The sequence below is a fragment of the Lepidochelys kempii genome, chromosome 7 (assembly GCF_965140285.1).
Source record: "Lepidochelys kempii isolate rLepKem1 chromosome 7, rLepKem1.hap1, whole genome shotgun sequence".
Lineage (NCBI taxonomy): Eukaryota > Metazoa > Chordata > Testudines > Cheloniidae > Lepidochelys > Lepidochelys kempii.
In genome coordinates this window covers 19,142,574-19,158,614 of record NC_136386.1, presented here as the reverse complement: position 1 = coordinate 19,158,614, position 16,041 = coordinate 19,142,574, and the positions used below count along the sequence as shown (strand labels likewise).

The 16,041-nt window shown below is 42.0% G+C and overlaps 1 protein-coding gene across 2 annotated transcripts in view; it reads left to right on the top strand.

Moving 5' to 3' along the window:
- Positions 1-16,041, top strand: part of PLXND1 (plexin D1) — a 123,699-nt gene that overhangs the window by 80,055 nt on the left and 27,603 nt on the right. For both annotated transcript variants that reach the window (XM_073351269.2, XM_073351270.2), the window contains exons 20-25: positions 1,746-1,860; positions 2,829-2,936; positions 3,854-3,966; positions 5,242-5,349; positions 6,323-6,453; positions 7,525-7,723. In XM_073351269.2, coding sequence (XP_073207370.2) covers positions 1,746-1,860; positions 2,829-2,936; positions 3,854-3,966; positions 5,242-5,349; positions 6,323-6,453; positions 7,525-7,723 — 774 coding nt within the window. The remainder of the gene's footprint in view (positions 1-1,745; positions 1,861-2,828; positions 2,937-3,853; positions 3,967-5,241; positions 5,350-6,322; positions 6,454-7,524; positions 7,724-16,041) is intronic.

The window sequence follows — 16,041 nt, the reverse complement described above, 5'->3', positions numbered from 1 at the left end:
ATCACAGAAATTATGCTTGTTTTTTTGCAACAGTGTTACACTGTTGACTCATATATTTAGGTTGTGATCTACTCTGACCCCCAGATCCCTTTCTGCAGCACTCCTTCGTAGGCACTCATTTCCAATTTTGTATGTGTGCAATTGATTGTTCCTTGTGGAGTACTTTACATTTGTCCTTATTGAATATCGTCCGATTTATTTCAGACCATTTCTCCATATGGGTTTGTTCAGTGGATCATCATAAGATCACTGCACCCCGCCCTCCTCAAGCTCACTTTGTTTTTTGCTGGAGTTTCTTTCTTCTCATTCCTTTGGAGAAGTGAAACTCAGTTTCCAGAAGTGAAACCATGGTATGAGGCCATATTTTCTTTCTTGTAAAGATGCTAGTTTTCTCTTGTATCCCATAAATATTAATGAGTTAAACCCCACAATCCCCTGGGAGGCCAGAGTGTTTGGCCTCCCCATTATACAAGTGGGGAAACTGAGGCACATGGGGATTGCCCGTGGTGTCACAGGAAGTGTGACATATGACCCAGCAATAGAACCAATGTCTCCTGACTCCCTGTCCTGTGCCACAACCACAAGACAATCAGCCCCCTGTTAGTACTATGATTAGTTATTTTCATTTTTTATTTTATTTTTGTCTCAGTATCTTTCAATTCTTACGCTTCTCTCACTAACTGATAGCAGTTCTGCATTCACGGCAGGTCTGGGTGGAAAGTACAGTGGAACTGGGTTAAGAATTGTACCTATTTGACTGGAAGTTCTTCAGGGCAGGACTGCCTTTTATTTTGCACTTAGCACAATGCAGCCTTGACCCTGATTCAAGCCTGTAGGCATTACCACAATATAAATGATAACTAATGCTGGTGAAAGAAAAGGAGTACTTGTGGCACCTTAGAGACTAACAAATTTATTTGAGCATAAGCTTTCGTGAGCTACAGCTCACTTCACTGAATGCATCCGATGAAGTGAGCTGTAGCTCACGAAAGCTAATGCTCAGATAAATTTGTTAGTCTCGAAGGTGCCACAAGTACTCCTTTTCTTTTTGCGGATACAGACTAACACGGCTGCTACTCTGAAACCTGTCATAATGCTGATGAGGATGCTGGGCATTGGCCTCATGAGCAGAAGGCTCTTTAATAAGGCTGGTCTCTTAGGTAGGTTTCACTGTATAAAGTGAATGGGTTTGTGCATCTTAGCCCCATGGACCCCTGCTGGATAGAAGCTATAAAATTTGTGTAAAACCTAACGGAGCTTCTCCCTGACTACACTGGATGGTGGCCACTATCTCTTGAATCCACATGAGTTTTACACCTGATATTGCCTGGTAACCAACAGCCTCAGCATCACATGTATGTGTCATTGCGAGTTGGCGAAACAGAGGCAGGGGGCCTGAGCCTGCTGTATGTCATGCCCATTTACACCAGTGTAACTCCAGCAACACCACTGAAGTTACTCCTGTTTTACATTGGTGTATGTGGGAGAAAAATCAGCCCTGTTAGGTGACACCCTTTCCACACACAGAGCACCTGCAGGCCTGGCCATGAAGAGCAGCTCATGGGCCCTGACATTGGACCCACACATGAGGACTAAAGATGTCTGAGCCAGCAAATTGCCAGTTCTGTTCTTTTGTTGTGATCTTTTGCCCCTGCAAAGCGTTTCCCCCTGTAGCAAGTTCCTGCTGATCTCCTAGTTGCTTGTTAACTACTGGGTGACTTTTTTTCCTTTGTATTCTTCTCTAGATCCAGGTTGGAAAATTCAACCAGACGATTGCTATGCTGCACCTTGGGGGAGGCGAGACAGCGATCATAGTCTCAATAGTCATCTGCAGTATCCTGCTGCTGCTGTCTGTCGTAGGTAAGGGAATGGAACATCCCTGAGCCACACTGATCCCTTCAGCTCTGTGGCATTGCCTTCACACATGGAAGTTTAAACGATTTACACTCCCAACTTTATTTTATATAAGGATGGGTCCCACCCCTGAATTGTGGAGTGTCCACAAGCTGGATCTAGAGCTCAGTTTTGTAGTCTGAGCCCTTCTTTAATTTTAAAGCCCCTTTCTCTGTCACCCAAATTCTTCACGAAGTTAAATAAAATATAATAACTGAGGGAAGGAAAAAATCGAGAGAGGTAGAACTCAATCATGGAGACCCTACTAACCATAGTAAAGGATGCATATCTGGAGCAGACACAACAAAGTCTACCAGTCTGGACATCGTTCTTGTTGGAAGTTGTTGAAAACAGATCTGTGTCATCTAGCTAGTTCATCTTTTCACATGCCCAGAATGATTGCAGCAAGAAAAACATTGTGTCATTGAAAATGAAGTGTTTCCAATAAGGATTTCATTTATTTTTAATAGAAGTTATTATATACTTTATTTATTAAATAATCTACTGATCATTGGAAACATATTTCTGGAGGCATAAGAGTGCTGAAGGACACACACGTTACAAAACAGGTGTTAAACCTTTTCACACACATTTTCATTAATCAGATGGAATTCATTAACATGCAGTAAGTCTGGTAATGTATGTAATGTGCAGGCCTAAATTTAATATGATAGTCGTTGAGTGATCATTTAATTCAAGCTGGTTTGATTTATTTATAAATAATCAGCAGCTGCCTGATCAGATGTGTATTTATTTCATAGTTGTTAAACTAAAAATGAATATTTGTTTTTTTTCTGTGTAGATATACTTCACAGTCTGTATTCTACTGACCTAAACTCCTCTCTACTCCCAGCTTCAATTTCCTACAGTATTCTTCTTCACTTGTGGGCCTAACCTTCTAAGCTTCCCCCCCCCCCCCTTTTTTTCTTCCCCAGGCCTGTTTGTGTTCTGCACTAAGAGCCGCAGGGCAGAGCGCTACTGGCAGAAAACCTTGCTCCAGATGGAGGAGATGGAGTCCCAGATCCGAGAGGAAATCCGCAAAGGTCGGTAACTGCCACTGGGGAAGGAGGAGGAGATGTGGGGACGGGAGTGAGGAGGCAAAGGAGCTCCGCTCCTGGAGTTTCCAGGTTTATTTGTCTTTTGCCACAAAACTGAAATCGGACTTGTAAGAACCCAGCAGGGGTGTGTGCAAGGAAAGGAGCTTCCTTCACCTTATACTCACCCACAGAAAAGTAGGGATGCCCATTAAGTAATCTGATTGAAACAGCTTCTCTTCGTGCTTTATAGTAGTGTTAAAAGCCCAGGAGCTACAACCTGAATTTCTGTAGCTTCCTTTCAATCGCCTGGGCTATGTGGGACTTGTGAGCAAGGTGTACTTCTCAGTGGGAGGAAGCATGGCGTAGTAGTTGAAGCACAGACCTGGGAGTCAGGAAATCTAGCTCTAGAGTTCTCAGCTCTGCCACTGTCTTGCTGTGTGGCCTTTGGCAAGTCACTTAATCTCTGCACCATCCGTTTCTCTAGCTGTAAAGTGGGGATAATGATATGTATGAGATCACATTAATGTTTATAAAATGCTTTATGAGCCTCCAGTGCAGGGAGCTACAGAAATGCCGTATGTTACTGCTTGGAGAAACAGTGGATAAGAGCTTCAGGTGCCTTCACTTATTGTCTTCTCAGTCTGTGACTCTCCATAGAATACACTGGAACCCTTGTGTTATAGACCAAACCCTGCAGGGCCTTTGTTTTGGAGGCAGTGGGAGTCTCGCCTGAGTAAGAACTGCAGGGTTTGGTGCATAATGCTGACAGTTAAGCCCCAGATACAGTCCATTGCCTCCCAGGGAAAAGGGTATGAAGAGGCAGAGATGATGAGTATATTGTATGCAAATGCCAGGCTTGTCACTCTCTGCTCTGGCTGATAGATTATTTCAGCCCTTTCAGTTTTGGGGTTTCTTTGGATCAGGTTTTGCTGAACTTCAGACTGACATGACAGACCTGACCAAGGAGTTAAACCGCAGCCAGGGGATCCCGTTCCTGGAGTACAAGCACTTTGTGACACGGACATTCTTCCCCAAAGTAAGACAGTCCCACATTTCATACACACCTAATCACTCAAATTCCTTCTCAACTAAATCATGGCTCTGTCTTCTCCCAGTAAAGGTTTACCGTACAACACAGTTATTCAGCTGCTATCATTTATTTCAGCCTTAATTATCATAAAAACCGTAGCCACAGCACCTCGGGCTATGAAACAGGGTCAGGCCTCGTCAGTACTTGGATGGGAGCCTTGCTTTGGTGAGACACTCCCCTCTGAGTCAGTACTGAACCAGTGCACCAGCAGGGTGTAACTGGGTGCCGCCATGCTGCTGCAGGTGCTGTCTCTGAGATGAGAAGCAAAACCAAAGTCCTCCTTAGCTGTGTGGTTTGAGACACCGCTACTGGTTCCAGTTGCGCCCCACTGTGCCAGGTGGGACTAACTGAGCCCAGGCATGGTTTCACTCCCAGGGGAAGAGACTGAGGTGGTATCCCACTATCATTCCACCTGGGGAGGGTCCTCCAGAGGATGTGGAGAACTTGTTTCACTGAGATGCCCCTCAGGGCACAAGCAGATAATGCTCACTATCCTTAAAATTCCCTTGGCACTTTTTCACAGGTGGAAAAACAATATCCCCAGTGTCCTGGCCCAGTTCCAGTCTGCGTATCGAATTCCCCCCCTCCAGTTTCACACCAGACACGATGCAATCCTTACTTCCAGTCATCAGCTGCTTTGGAGTGTTGCTATGCACTGTTAAGTAGCTGCCATATTTCACCCCAGAAGTAATTACATTTCTGTGGCAGAGAGTGAAATGATGATTTTTGTTTGCAATTTTTGCCAATTACTATTAATGTTTCTAAGATGTCCACCCCTGTGTGTACCTGGGCACTACATTCTTTAGGATGTAGGCTGCTATATGAATGTAAGATATTTCAGTATATTTCCATTCTACTTCAAAAGTTACATATGTTTAAACACCCCATAGTCCTCTACCTTGACTTATTCCCCTGTAATTCTTTCTGTACCAAGATTCTGTAGATGTCATATTAGTCTGTTCATAATCTCCTATTTGTAACAATCTTGTTCTGCTAAGACATCTGCCTACCCCTGACTTTTGTGGTGTCTGTTCGTTCACAAGGCTCTGGCCAAGTTTTTAAAGGCTCTGTTAAAGCATACCAAAGTGTTCCTTCCTGATGGGTGGCCTCACATCCCGATGACATTACTGTTCATGTCTCAAACAATGTTGCCCTCTCTAAGTGTGGTGAAGAATCCGGTCTTGCTTACCCTTTTCTCCACATGGCTCTGTTTTATTGCAGTGTTCCTCGCTCTATGAGGAGCGTTATGTTCTGCCTTACCAGCAGCTCAACTCACAGGTCGGGTGTCAGGTCCAAGAAACGCATCCCTTGCTGTCGGGAGAATGGAAAGTGAGTAGCCTAGAGATAAACAACTGCTATTAACTGTCACGAACCATAGTCTTATTTTTTTTATATCAAAGCTAGTGAATAACAGATTTTTCAGTATGCTGGCAATTCCAGAAACGTTGGCGGGGGTTGGGGGCAAGGGGAATTTCAGGTCAAACTGAAAACAAATATTTTTGAAATTTTCAGCTAATAGAAAAGTCAAGAAAAAAAATTCATTTTGGGTCAAACAAAGTTTTGCTCAACTCAAAATGAAATGTTTTGTTTTGATTTTGAGCTTACTTTTACATTTTATAATTTAAAAAAATAAAGTTAAAGGAAATTTTTAAACAGTCATTTTGAATTAAAAAATCTAAATATTTTGTTTTGTAAATGTCAAACCAAAACGTTTCAAATTTTTCAGAATTTGATTTTCATTGTTTTTCCAACCTAAACAATTCTACAAAATCAGCCCGAATTCATTAAATGTTTTGGTGTCACCAGATTTGCATTTTTTGCCTCCCAAAAATTTTCACACAAGCTCGAGCTTACGTCCTTTTTTGTGATGCTTAAAAAGATGTTTGCATACGCCAAACAGCCAGAAAAACAAGGCGTGTCAGCTGATCAACCTTTGCTGATGATAGGAGACGAAAGCTGCTGAACTTCTGCTCTGTGGCTGCAGAATCACAGCTGACAAGATCATCCCTAGGCTTTCCTAGTGGGAGGTTTGCCATATTTTCCCAATTTCAGTCTACAGTCTCTTTGTAAATGAGTTTGAGAGCGACTCCCGCAGGCCCAGATGTAAGTGCAGTTGCTGCACATTCCTCCACAGTCAATTCTTATCTAGATAAGAAACATACATCAGATGGGGTTCAGGGAGAGAGAATTCCAGCCGAGTGTTTTTACACTTGCCAGGCACTTCAGAATGTGTCAGATAAGATAAAGGTTGATAAAGCAATGGACTGTGGCTTCCTCACCGAAGTCCCCACTTTTTCTTTAGATTCCTGAAAATTGCAGGCCCAACATGGAAGAAGGAATCGCGTTATTCTCCACCCTGCTCAACAACAAGCACTTCCTCATCGTATTCGTCCATGCTCTCGAGCAACAGAAGGACTTTGCTGTTAGAGACAGGTAAGAACTTCCTGGGGCAAGGGCAGCATTGAAAGCATCATTGACAGCCAGCCGTGGAGTCTGAAGTCCTCTATGTACCCACAGAGCAGGTGTGCTACACAGCGCCTGCCTAATCCTGACCCAGGAGGAGCACTTCCAGGCTCAGAGGGAAGGTCAGGCTCCACGGTGCCCCTGGTTTATCTGCTGCGACTACCAGAGAGGGTGCCACTTAGTGACAGTTTTGGAATATGGACACCTGTCCTACCAAGAACTTAACAGAGATCAATGAACACATTTCACATAGGCCACTGCGCACAGTTTTTTCCCGCTGCTGACGTAGGCTAGACAGCCTGGGAGATTAAAGGTTCTGTAGCCTGTTGCCAAACCCAAAACCATCTGGTCTCTGTAGAGTTCCTTTCATTTTATTTGAAGGCTGAGCCACACGGGCTTATTGGCTGAATGTCAGAGTCTGAAGAATGTGCAGGAGAACCTCAGAGTTACGAACACCAGAGTTACAAACTGAGCAGTCAGTCATATACCTCATTTGGAACCAGAAGTACACAATAAGGCAGCAGCAGAATCTTAAAAAAAAAAAAAAAAAAAAAAAAAAAGCAAATACAATACAGTACTGTGCTAAACGTAAACTACTAAAAAATAAAGGGAAAGCAGTATTTTTCTTCTACACAGTAAAGTTTCAAAGCTGTATTAAGTCAATGTTCAGTTGTAAACTTTTGAAAGAACTACCATTACATTTTGTTCAGCGTTACGAACATTTCAGAGTTACAAACAACCTCCATTCCCAAGGATTTCGTAACTCTGAAGTTCTGCTGTAAAACTGCACCGTTATACAGGGGAGCACCAAAAAGTACAGTGATTAGTTTTGTCTTGTATGATTTGCATCTCATACCACTAAAGAGTGGCATGATCCAATATGAGAACCAATAGCACTGAAAGAGTTTGAAATGTCAACGCACTTGAGAGGTGTCATGAAAAGGTTCTGGTATATTGCCATGGCCTTGAATTCTTTTGATGCCAATTGACTGTATTGTCGTGTATAATCAAACCTAGGATTATTTATAACTCTTCTTTCAGGTGTAACTTGGCCTCCTTGCTCACTATTGCATTACATGGAAAACTGGAGTACTACACTAGCATCATGAAGGACCTGTTGGTGGATCTCATAGATGCTTCAGCTTCGAAAAACCCTAAGCTTATGCTGAGGAGGACCGAGTCTGTGGTGGAAAAGATGCTCACCAATTGGATGTCCATCTGCATGTACAGCTTTCTCAGAGTAAGAGAAATAAGTATGGATGCTGTTCTAGCTATGAATAGACCACCTGAGTGTAATATGGGAGAGACAGGTCAGCTGGTGATCAAAGTGTCTACGAGTTTGGTTAAACCAAGTCATTGAGATGACTTCTTATAGCCTAGTCACTAGCAATGGGTGAAACTCAATAGACTCCAAAGTTCAGTTTGAACAGGCAGCCAAAAGTTCCACTGTTTCTCCACTTTTATCTCTGTCTCTGGGCTGGAAATCTCATGAGATCAAATTTTACCTTGAGCTTTCTGGTATGGCTTAGTTTTTCAGGGCCAGAATCACCAATGGAACAGTTTTTTCACCATACAGTGGGAAGGTGTGGAGCAAAGTCGTGAGGGAATAATTTTTTTTAAAAAAGCTAGTTTGCCAAAATGGTTTGAGTTTTTGACAGAAGTTCCAGTCAATTCTTATTTTCTTTGAGCCAGTTTGCACAGCCCCATCAATCACCCTTCAATGGTTCTGTGCTTCCTCATTTTGAATGCAAGGGCACAGAGTACTGAGGAGAAGCCTGTAACGCATGAGGAGAAACATTTTTGAGTTGCTTGTTGATATTCTTAAGCCCAAAGTGTATTTGCCATTCTGAATCTGTCAAACAGAGCATGTCCTGAGAAGCAGGAGAGGATGTAGACTTGGATTTCCATCCCTGAAAGCGTTCTTCTCATCCTGTTGTTAAGGATCTATCCATTGTAATATAAAAGAACATAACTTCAATATCAGAACACACCAATGGTCCCTGTGCTCCATGTTCTATCTTCAACACTTGACAATTCCTGATGCTTCAGCAGTGGGATTTTCAGAAGAAGCGAGCAATAACCTAACTCTGATCACATAGAAGTAAATGGGAACATGCCCATTGACTTCAGTGGGACTAGAGTTAGGCCAGTAACTAAGGATTTTTGAAAATCACACCCCAGATTTCCTCCAATTGTATAGTAATTGTAATTATTGTGTTCACCATGGGATCAGTACTATAATATGCCCATGTGTACCATAATTTCTTTCAGTCCCAGCTGATGATCATTTTATGTCCTGAAGCTAGGGTTGCCAGTCCTCCAGGATTGTCCTGGAGTCTCCAGGAATTAAAGATTAATCTTCAATTAGAGATTATGCCATGTGAGGAAACCTCCAGGAATACGTCCCACCACAATTGGCAACCCTACCTGAAGCCTGAGGACTGATAGTCCACATACTTCTATTGTAGTTAGTATTACTAGCTCATATAATTGCAATCAGAAAAAGTACTAGAATTAATAGGGATGGCAGCGCATCAAGATGAGATGATTCCCCTGAAAATCTCTTCTGGTAACCCAAGAAGTGCTCTTTAACCAAGACCGTGGGAACACTAGGGACTCCCGACTAGAGAGGCACCAAAGCTGAGAAGGTTAAATCTAGCTCCAGATCTGAACTTCACCAAAATTCCGGGGTGTTTGGCTCTGAGATTTCGATTCAGATTTCATCATATTGATAATTGAGACCATTGTCATTCCTTGTTCGTTTCCAAGAGGCTTCAACCCAAACTGCAAACTTGCTGAACTAATTTTTCTACAGTCTAATTTTTGCATCCACAGAAGAAACAGCCTTCTGCTTACACACTACATCTTCTCCACGCAAACTGTGCCGATGGCTAAATACTGGATTTCCATATACAAATGCTGCCTGCATGGACAAGTCAGGGATTTTGACCACACAAACTTTAGCCATGAAAAATTATGCCTGCAGTTTTGTAGTTTGCTTTTGAAAACTTGTCCTAGATAGATTTCTAACATAGTTCAGTGTATTTAAAATACATTGTTGATGATGATCTCACATACTTGGATGTAAATCAGAAGTCATTCTGCTGAAGTCAGTGAAGTTACACTGGTGTAATACTGGTGATTCAGACCCATAGTGTAGTTACCTATATTTTGAGTATCCTCATCAATTGTATATTTTAAATTAGAGAGAGACTCAAGGCACAGAATCAAAAGCTGTATCTGGACCAGATTTCAGGGGTTGTTGGGATATAGATCCAGGCCTATCTCTGTTTATCAAACAATTAAATATATACAGTACCTACTGGCCACTAGGAAATAATTTATGACAGCTCCTTCATTTGCTGAATTTTGGCCTCTTTTTTTGTTCACGAAATCCCTGTGAACAGATTGCTCATTTCTCAGTTTTATTTGCCATTCAATGTTGTTTAATGACTTTTTCCCCATATTTCTTTACTCTGTAGCTTGCTATTCATAATTCAAGCTCATGCTTAGTTGTGGTCGGTCAAATAAATCAGATGGTATTGTTTCTGATCGCTGATGGATAAGCTCTTAGCTGATCCATTGGGTTATTGATGTGAATATCCACAGGAAGCAAATCCAACCTGTGCTCAGGCTATTAAAAGTCAATGGCACAAATGTTTGCAAAAAGTGAACACTAAAGGAGCAGAAAAAAGACCAAAATGAATTTGTTTAAAATGCCAATGAGTTTGAAAGACATACCCAGGATGTGAAATATATCACAAATTTAAGGAAATTTGAACTATACCTGTGGTTGGTGATGGAAGTCCAGGAATTGTAAAGTGTAAAGATTTAGGGTTTTGGTTTTGTGCATATAGTTAAATCATATGCAAAAAGTTACTGATTGAAGACCACATATGAAACTAAGAAAATGTGCCATCATCTGATACAACCCAGAGCAACTGCCTAATTTCTGCTGGAAATGAGCATTATGCAAGACAGCTTTCTCAGAAAAAAGCTGAGTTTTATCATACGGGACTTGGGTCTTGGATGGCTTATAAAGGGAATTAAAAGTGCTTGTGGTTCTTAAGTGGCTTGCAAGTTCCTACGTGTCCCGGTACAAATGTGAGAGAGCTACCAATTGACACCTGTATGAATTGAGACTACTGATCACACCTTCTGCTCATCAAATTGGACTGGAAGTTTATCTTGAAGATAGGGCTTGGTCCATGGATCCAGCTCTTTGTAATAGGAGAGAGAGCCACAGATTGTGATTCATAGATGTTAATATAAAACATGAAGCTGGCTTGTAAATGATTTGTTCCTTCCATCTGCACCCTGGCTTTATCCCAATACAGAGGAAGATAAGACAGATGTTATCAATAGAAACTTGTACTGAATGACGACGTGATAGTGCTGTAACTGTGTGGAGCTCTGGCGCCTAGACCTGACCTGGTGGAGTTTGGGGAAAACCTGCAGATAGCAAGAAACTGAAGAGTGAGCTGCTTTGGCTGAAATGGGATGGTACCACCTCAGTAGCCATCCTTTAGCTGCAATATAGCTCTTGGCTATTGGGCAGATGAAGAGGAAGAAAGGCTAGCAAGTCACTGATGCTGTCAAGTCCCTTTACATGTACTGTTTAGCAATATAAATGTGACGGGTAGCTTCCATTGGCATCAGCTGAATTTGTGGACGCTCAGCACATCTGAAAAACAGGCCAACCATCTAAGTAGTTATCACAGTTGCTGTAATTTTGTCTGTCTGGGTGATTAGCACCTAAGTGTGACATCTCATTAAAAATGTGGCCCCTCCAGCCACATAGTGCCCCTACCCCACATGTGGCAGGGACTCTGAAGAGCACCAACTAGTGACCCACCAGCACAACTTTCTGCAACATCGAGGTGTCTTAACCAAGTACTGATCTAGCTTGAAGCTATGAAATCTGACAGGGTCACCACCTCACTAGGCTAAAAACTGCAGGCCATGTTTTAGGTTGCAGACCTGCTAGAGGTTTGGTCTAGTCTCAGCTATAATAACAATCAATATCTTGGACCAGAAGATTTTCAAAGTGCCTAGTGATTTTAGATGCCTCCATTTTTGGATGCCCAACTTGAGATACCTTAAAGGGAAAGCACTCAGCACTTACTGAAAATCAAGCCGCTTTAAGGTGTCTCAAGTTGGGTGTCCAGAATCACTAGTCACTTTTGGGGAGCTTGGCCCTTAAAGTACCCACAAATACAGGACGTTCAAATGCTGCTTATTTAACTTTTCTTTTGAAGCCTCAGATATCACAGCCCACTTGACCACTGAAAAACAGGCATCCATGCCCTAGGACACTTAGAAAAAATAAACCTGTTTTGTGTCCTTCTCTCAATCACAGGGACACTGGCATTTAAGAAAGAGAAGGTGATGCTGTGCTAGAGGTTTTTTTCTGTCTGCATCATGCAGTCTTGAGGCTGGTTTGAGGAGTGTATATGTTGGTGGTTCGGACGTTCTGTTCGCTAGCAGAAGCTATTATATCTTTAAAGAATTTAATTCCTTGGTACCAGTGAGTTCAGTAACAAGTTTGGGCCTACTTGAGAGAGCTGACTTCCGGCATGAAAAGATGAAAAGTGTTCACTGTGCTACATAACACAAAAGGCTCTGTCATGAGAAGTAGACTGACCCTTTTGGTTTTCCCTCCTTCGGGACAGGCTAACGTAATTCACTTGTGGCTTTGTTCCACCGCTTGATCTATGTGGTGTGCCTGAAGCTATGAAAATAAAAGCAATTGTTCTACTTTTCACCACAGAGTGTTTCCCTCTTTCTGAAAAATAAACATTTGTGGTTACAGTGCAACACAGCCTTGTTCTACAGTGTCTTTCTACTCATCTCCCTCCCAGACTGCTTTGCAGTGGGAGACAGAAGTTAGAGGACTGTCAAAGGAAAACTGTGTGTTTCCTGCAGAGATGTGAAAAGAGAGAAGAGATGGGGAGATCTAGGGAGTCCATTTGAGGTGGCAGGAGTTCCCAGAGGAGAATGCTCCCACACCAGCCTGGGCCTGATTGTGGTAAAGGAAAGAGAGGAACCCAAAGCCAGACAAGTAGACTGTGCAGGGCAGGAATAAAGAGGGTCTCAGGATCAAATCCTGGCATAACTGAATGCAGATCTGCTGAAGTCAGGTGAATTTACACCAATGCTGATTTGGCCCAAAGTCTGAGATTTAAATTACCAGTGATAGACAGACACCTCCATTGTGCACCTAATGTCTGTGAAACAAATGTACTTCCCTTTACACAGCTGGTTTTTGGTAAAGAAATTTACCAGCCCCCTTGTAACACTGGGCCATGAGACTTATGTGACGATGGGTCTGTTTTTAGTTCCTGAATTATACCCATTAATCACAATGTCTATTTGAAACAGCTGCTATAAAAGGCCCCTTACACTGTACAGCGCAAAAATTCCAACTGCTTGTATTTTCCCTCATAAGTTAACATTACACAGTTTAAACATTTGTTTTATATTAATGTTCTGCCCAACAGCCCATCCATTTGAGTTGCAGCAAAGAAAGATTTGAGGAGCTGTCTGCAAATGGAGAAGAGTCCCTTACAAAATTCAGAATGACCATAGTCACCAGTAGCCTAAGTTTAATGCAGCACCCCTGTAGTCAGTGGAATTATCATTATGATAAGGGGGAATTTGCCTTGGTAGATTCGGAAAATATGATGGTAAAATCTCAGGAGGTTTGGAGTTTGGATGAGGGTCAGAGAAGTATCTAGAAGTTTGGATGTGTATGCAAAGCTTATCCAAATGATCTGAACTGACTGCAGAATTGAGCTGGAGATCTTAGGTGAAATTATCCATGTCAGTACTGCATACTTATGATTATACAGGAAATACTGAAAGAAGATCCTTTCCCGAGTGCTATTTCAGCACTTTGCTGTCTAGTCCCTGACAGACCCAGTAAGCATGGAGAGGACGTGAAAATGAAAGTTAATGGTACAGTAATTAGCTAGAAATTTACCTGAAATACAATGTTCAGATCTGGGTCATAGAATCATAGAATATTAGGGTTGGAAGAGACCTCAGGAGGTCATCTAGTCCAATCCCCTGCTCAAAGCAGGACCAACACCAACTAAATCATCCCAGCCAGGGCTTTGTCAAGCCAGGCCTTAAAAACCTCTAAAGATGGAGATTCCACCACCTCCCTCGGTCCCGATCCCAGTTTCCCCAAAACCTGTGGGGATGGATGGATCTGGGTTTTGGTTCTCTCCATGACACCGATAGGGAGTCAGTCCAAAAGTGGAAATCCAAAACAGCATGGGGTGTCTTTGGATCTGGGGTTTTGGTTTGGGTCCATCTCTAACATCCAGTACCCTCTGTCCTCATATGGCAAGCGCTCGTTTAGCCTGAAACTTCGGTGGGAACTTCCTAGTACTGGGCACTTGGAATAAACAGGAGTTTTCCATTGTTCTGCTCAAGCATTTTGGAAATGTCTGTAATATGTTCCCAGAAGGACATCTCTAATGACACATCAGCTCATTAATGCGGGAGTAACATGTGAATCCTGTCTGTGCTCTGAATCTTAATTTTTTTTCCAAGTCACTTTTGAAATCCAGGCATATAAAAACCAATCCCCATACATCATGCATGGAACAGTTCAAACGATGCCAACCTTTACTGTGCTTTCTATTACTATAAAGTTATTTTGGTGCCAAGATAATTTTAAGAACCCGTAACACTGCAGTCAGAAATTTTTAAAAAAGTATAATTAAAATATATTCATGGGGGGAGAGAATGTGCTTTTTGAAAAAAAATCTATTTTTTCTCCTGAATCAGCACTGATCTTTGCTAGTTCAACTGCTTCCCCCAAACTAGCTGAGTCCAAAGGCAGTTTTTGACTCATTTCCAAACTGGTTTTCCCAACAATAGTCCAGGTTTCCAAGTTAGCCATTTTATCTTCAGTGCCTGCTTGCCAGCCTCCTTTTCCAATCTTTGAAATTTTCTGTCTGATTAATGTTTTTGCAGATTTCCACAACAGTTTCTGGATTTCAAAACTGAAGAGCCAAACACAGAAATAGAATCTAACAGGCTGAGCATTGTAGTTTATTTCCTATGTTATTACTTTTGGGTGTTAAAGGATAATGGTCTATGCTACAGCAGAGTCTGATATACCCATTTCAATTATTTCTTGGGCCGTTCTCTCTCCATGGTATGTTCATGTACACAAAAAATTTGCCACATGATCAGCTTCACTCAACACACTATAGTAGGTTGGAACCAAGTAGTAAATAGCTAATCTACCAGCAGAACTCTCACACAATAAGCTTTTGCTGGCTTTGGAGGCAGCTTTATGGCTAAGGTGTAATTTAACTCTAGCTGAGGTTTTTGAAGAGTCTGAGAACTGGCAGTCATTTCTTGCATGATACGTGGATACAGATGAGCCTTAAACCAGATCGAACCACCTGTCCTAAACTTTGGACGGGGAGGAGGGTTTGAATCTGAACCAGGATCCAGATTCAGCTTTCATGATTGGCCCTTCTTTCTGTAATAGGCTGAATCCAAATCCAGGAATCAAGCACCTTCCAACCTTTCAGGGGATGGAGTTCAAATCCCAGATCTGAACTGAGCATTTGTGACTGTTCCCTACAAATACATGATCACATGCTGTGTAAAACAGAGAAAGTCCTGATTCATCGTAGCAAGGCCAGCTTTAGGAGCACTGAATGCAATGAGGTTAATTTATAGGCACCCCAACTCCAAATCACATAGTGATGCAAGCAGGTGACATTTGCATGTTCCTGTCAAAACTCTCTCTCGGCCTCAGTGTCATCCTCTTGCATGATGGCTATGAATTCTCCCTTTCATCAAAGTCATCTCCATGCCGTCTGATTTTCACGTCTCTAATCAAGCCCTGCAACTTTTCCCAATCCTTAAAAGCACAACCAGTTCCTCCTAAACACCTTTCCCAGTGCACAGCCATGCATTCCTGGGGCGACTAGCACATTACCCCATTCAGAAAGAATGTTACAGAAAGTTGTTAAACTTCCACAGCAGCCCCAAATAAACTTTCCAGTTGCATTAGAAATATCACCCTTGGAAAATTAAATATATGCACCATGGCACAGATGGTGTGTGCCCACCTACACCCATACTGTAGTGTCATATCATCTACTGCACTGGACGCAGCAGAATCAGAACTGACATCAAACTAATTGCTTTAGCAATTATAAGGCATTTGGAATAGAAGACTCACCAAGCCTTAATTATGAAGCAGATTGAACAGGCTCTAGCATCTCATGGTTCAGAAATGTCAAAATAATCAGATATCAGTTGTCTTGGGTAGAGTTTCACATGGCCGGGATGTGCATATATGTATGTCTGTGTGTACATGTGATGCTCAGAAAAATATAAATGTGCAATAATTTACACTAGCTTCATTTGGAAGAACTAACAAATGAACATTAGGGTGAATGGGATGTACTGTAATGTAAATTTGTTAAGGAAATAGATAATAGTTCTCTAGTGCATCTGTGTAGCTGCAGTGACTGGATCAGAAATGTTGCTGTAAATATGTTTAGATGAATGGAGTTGAGACTA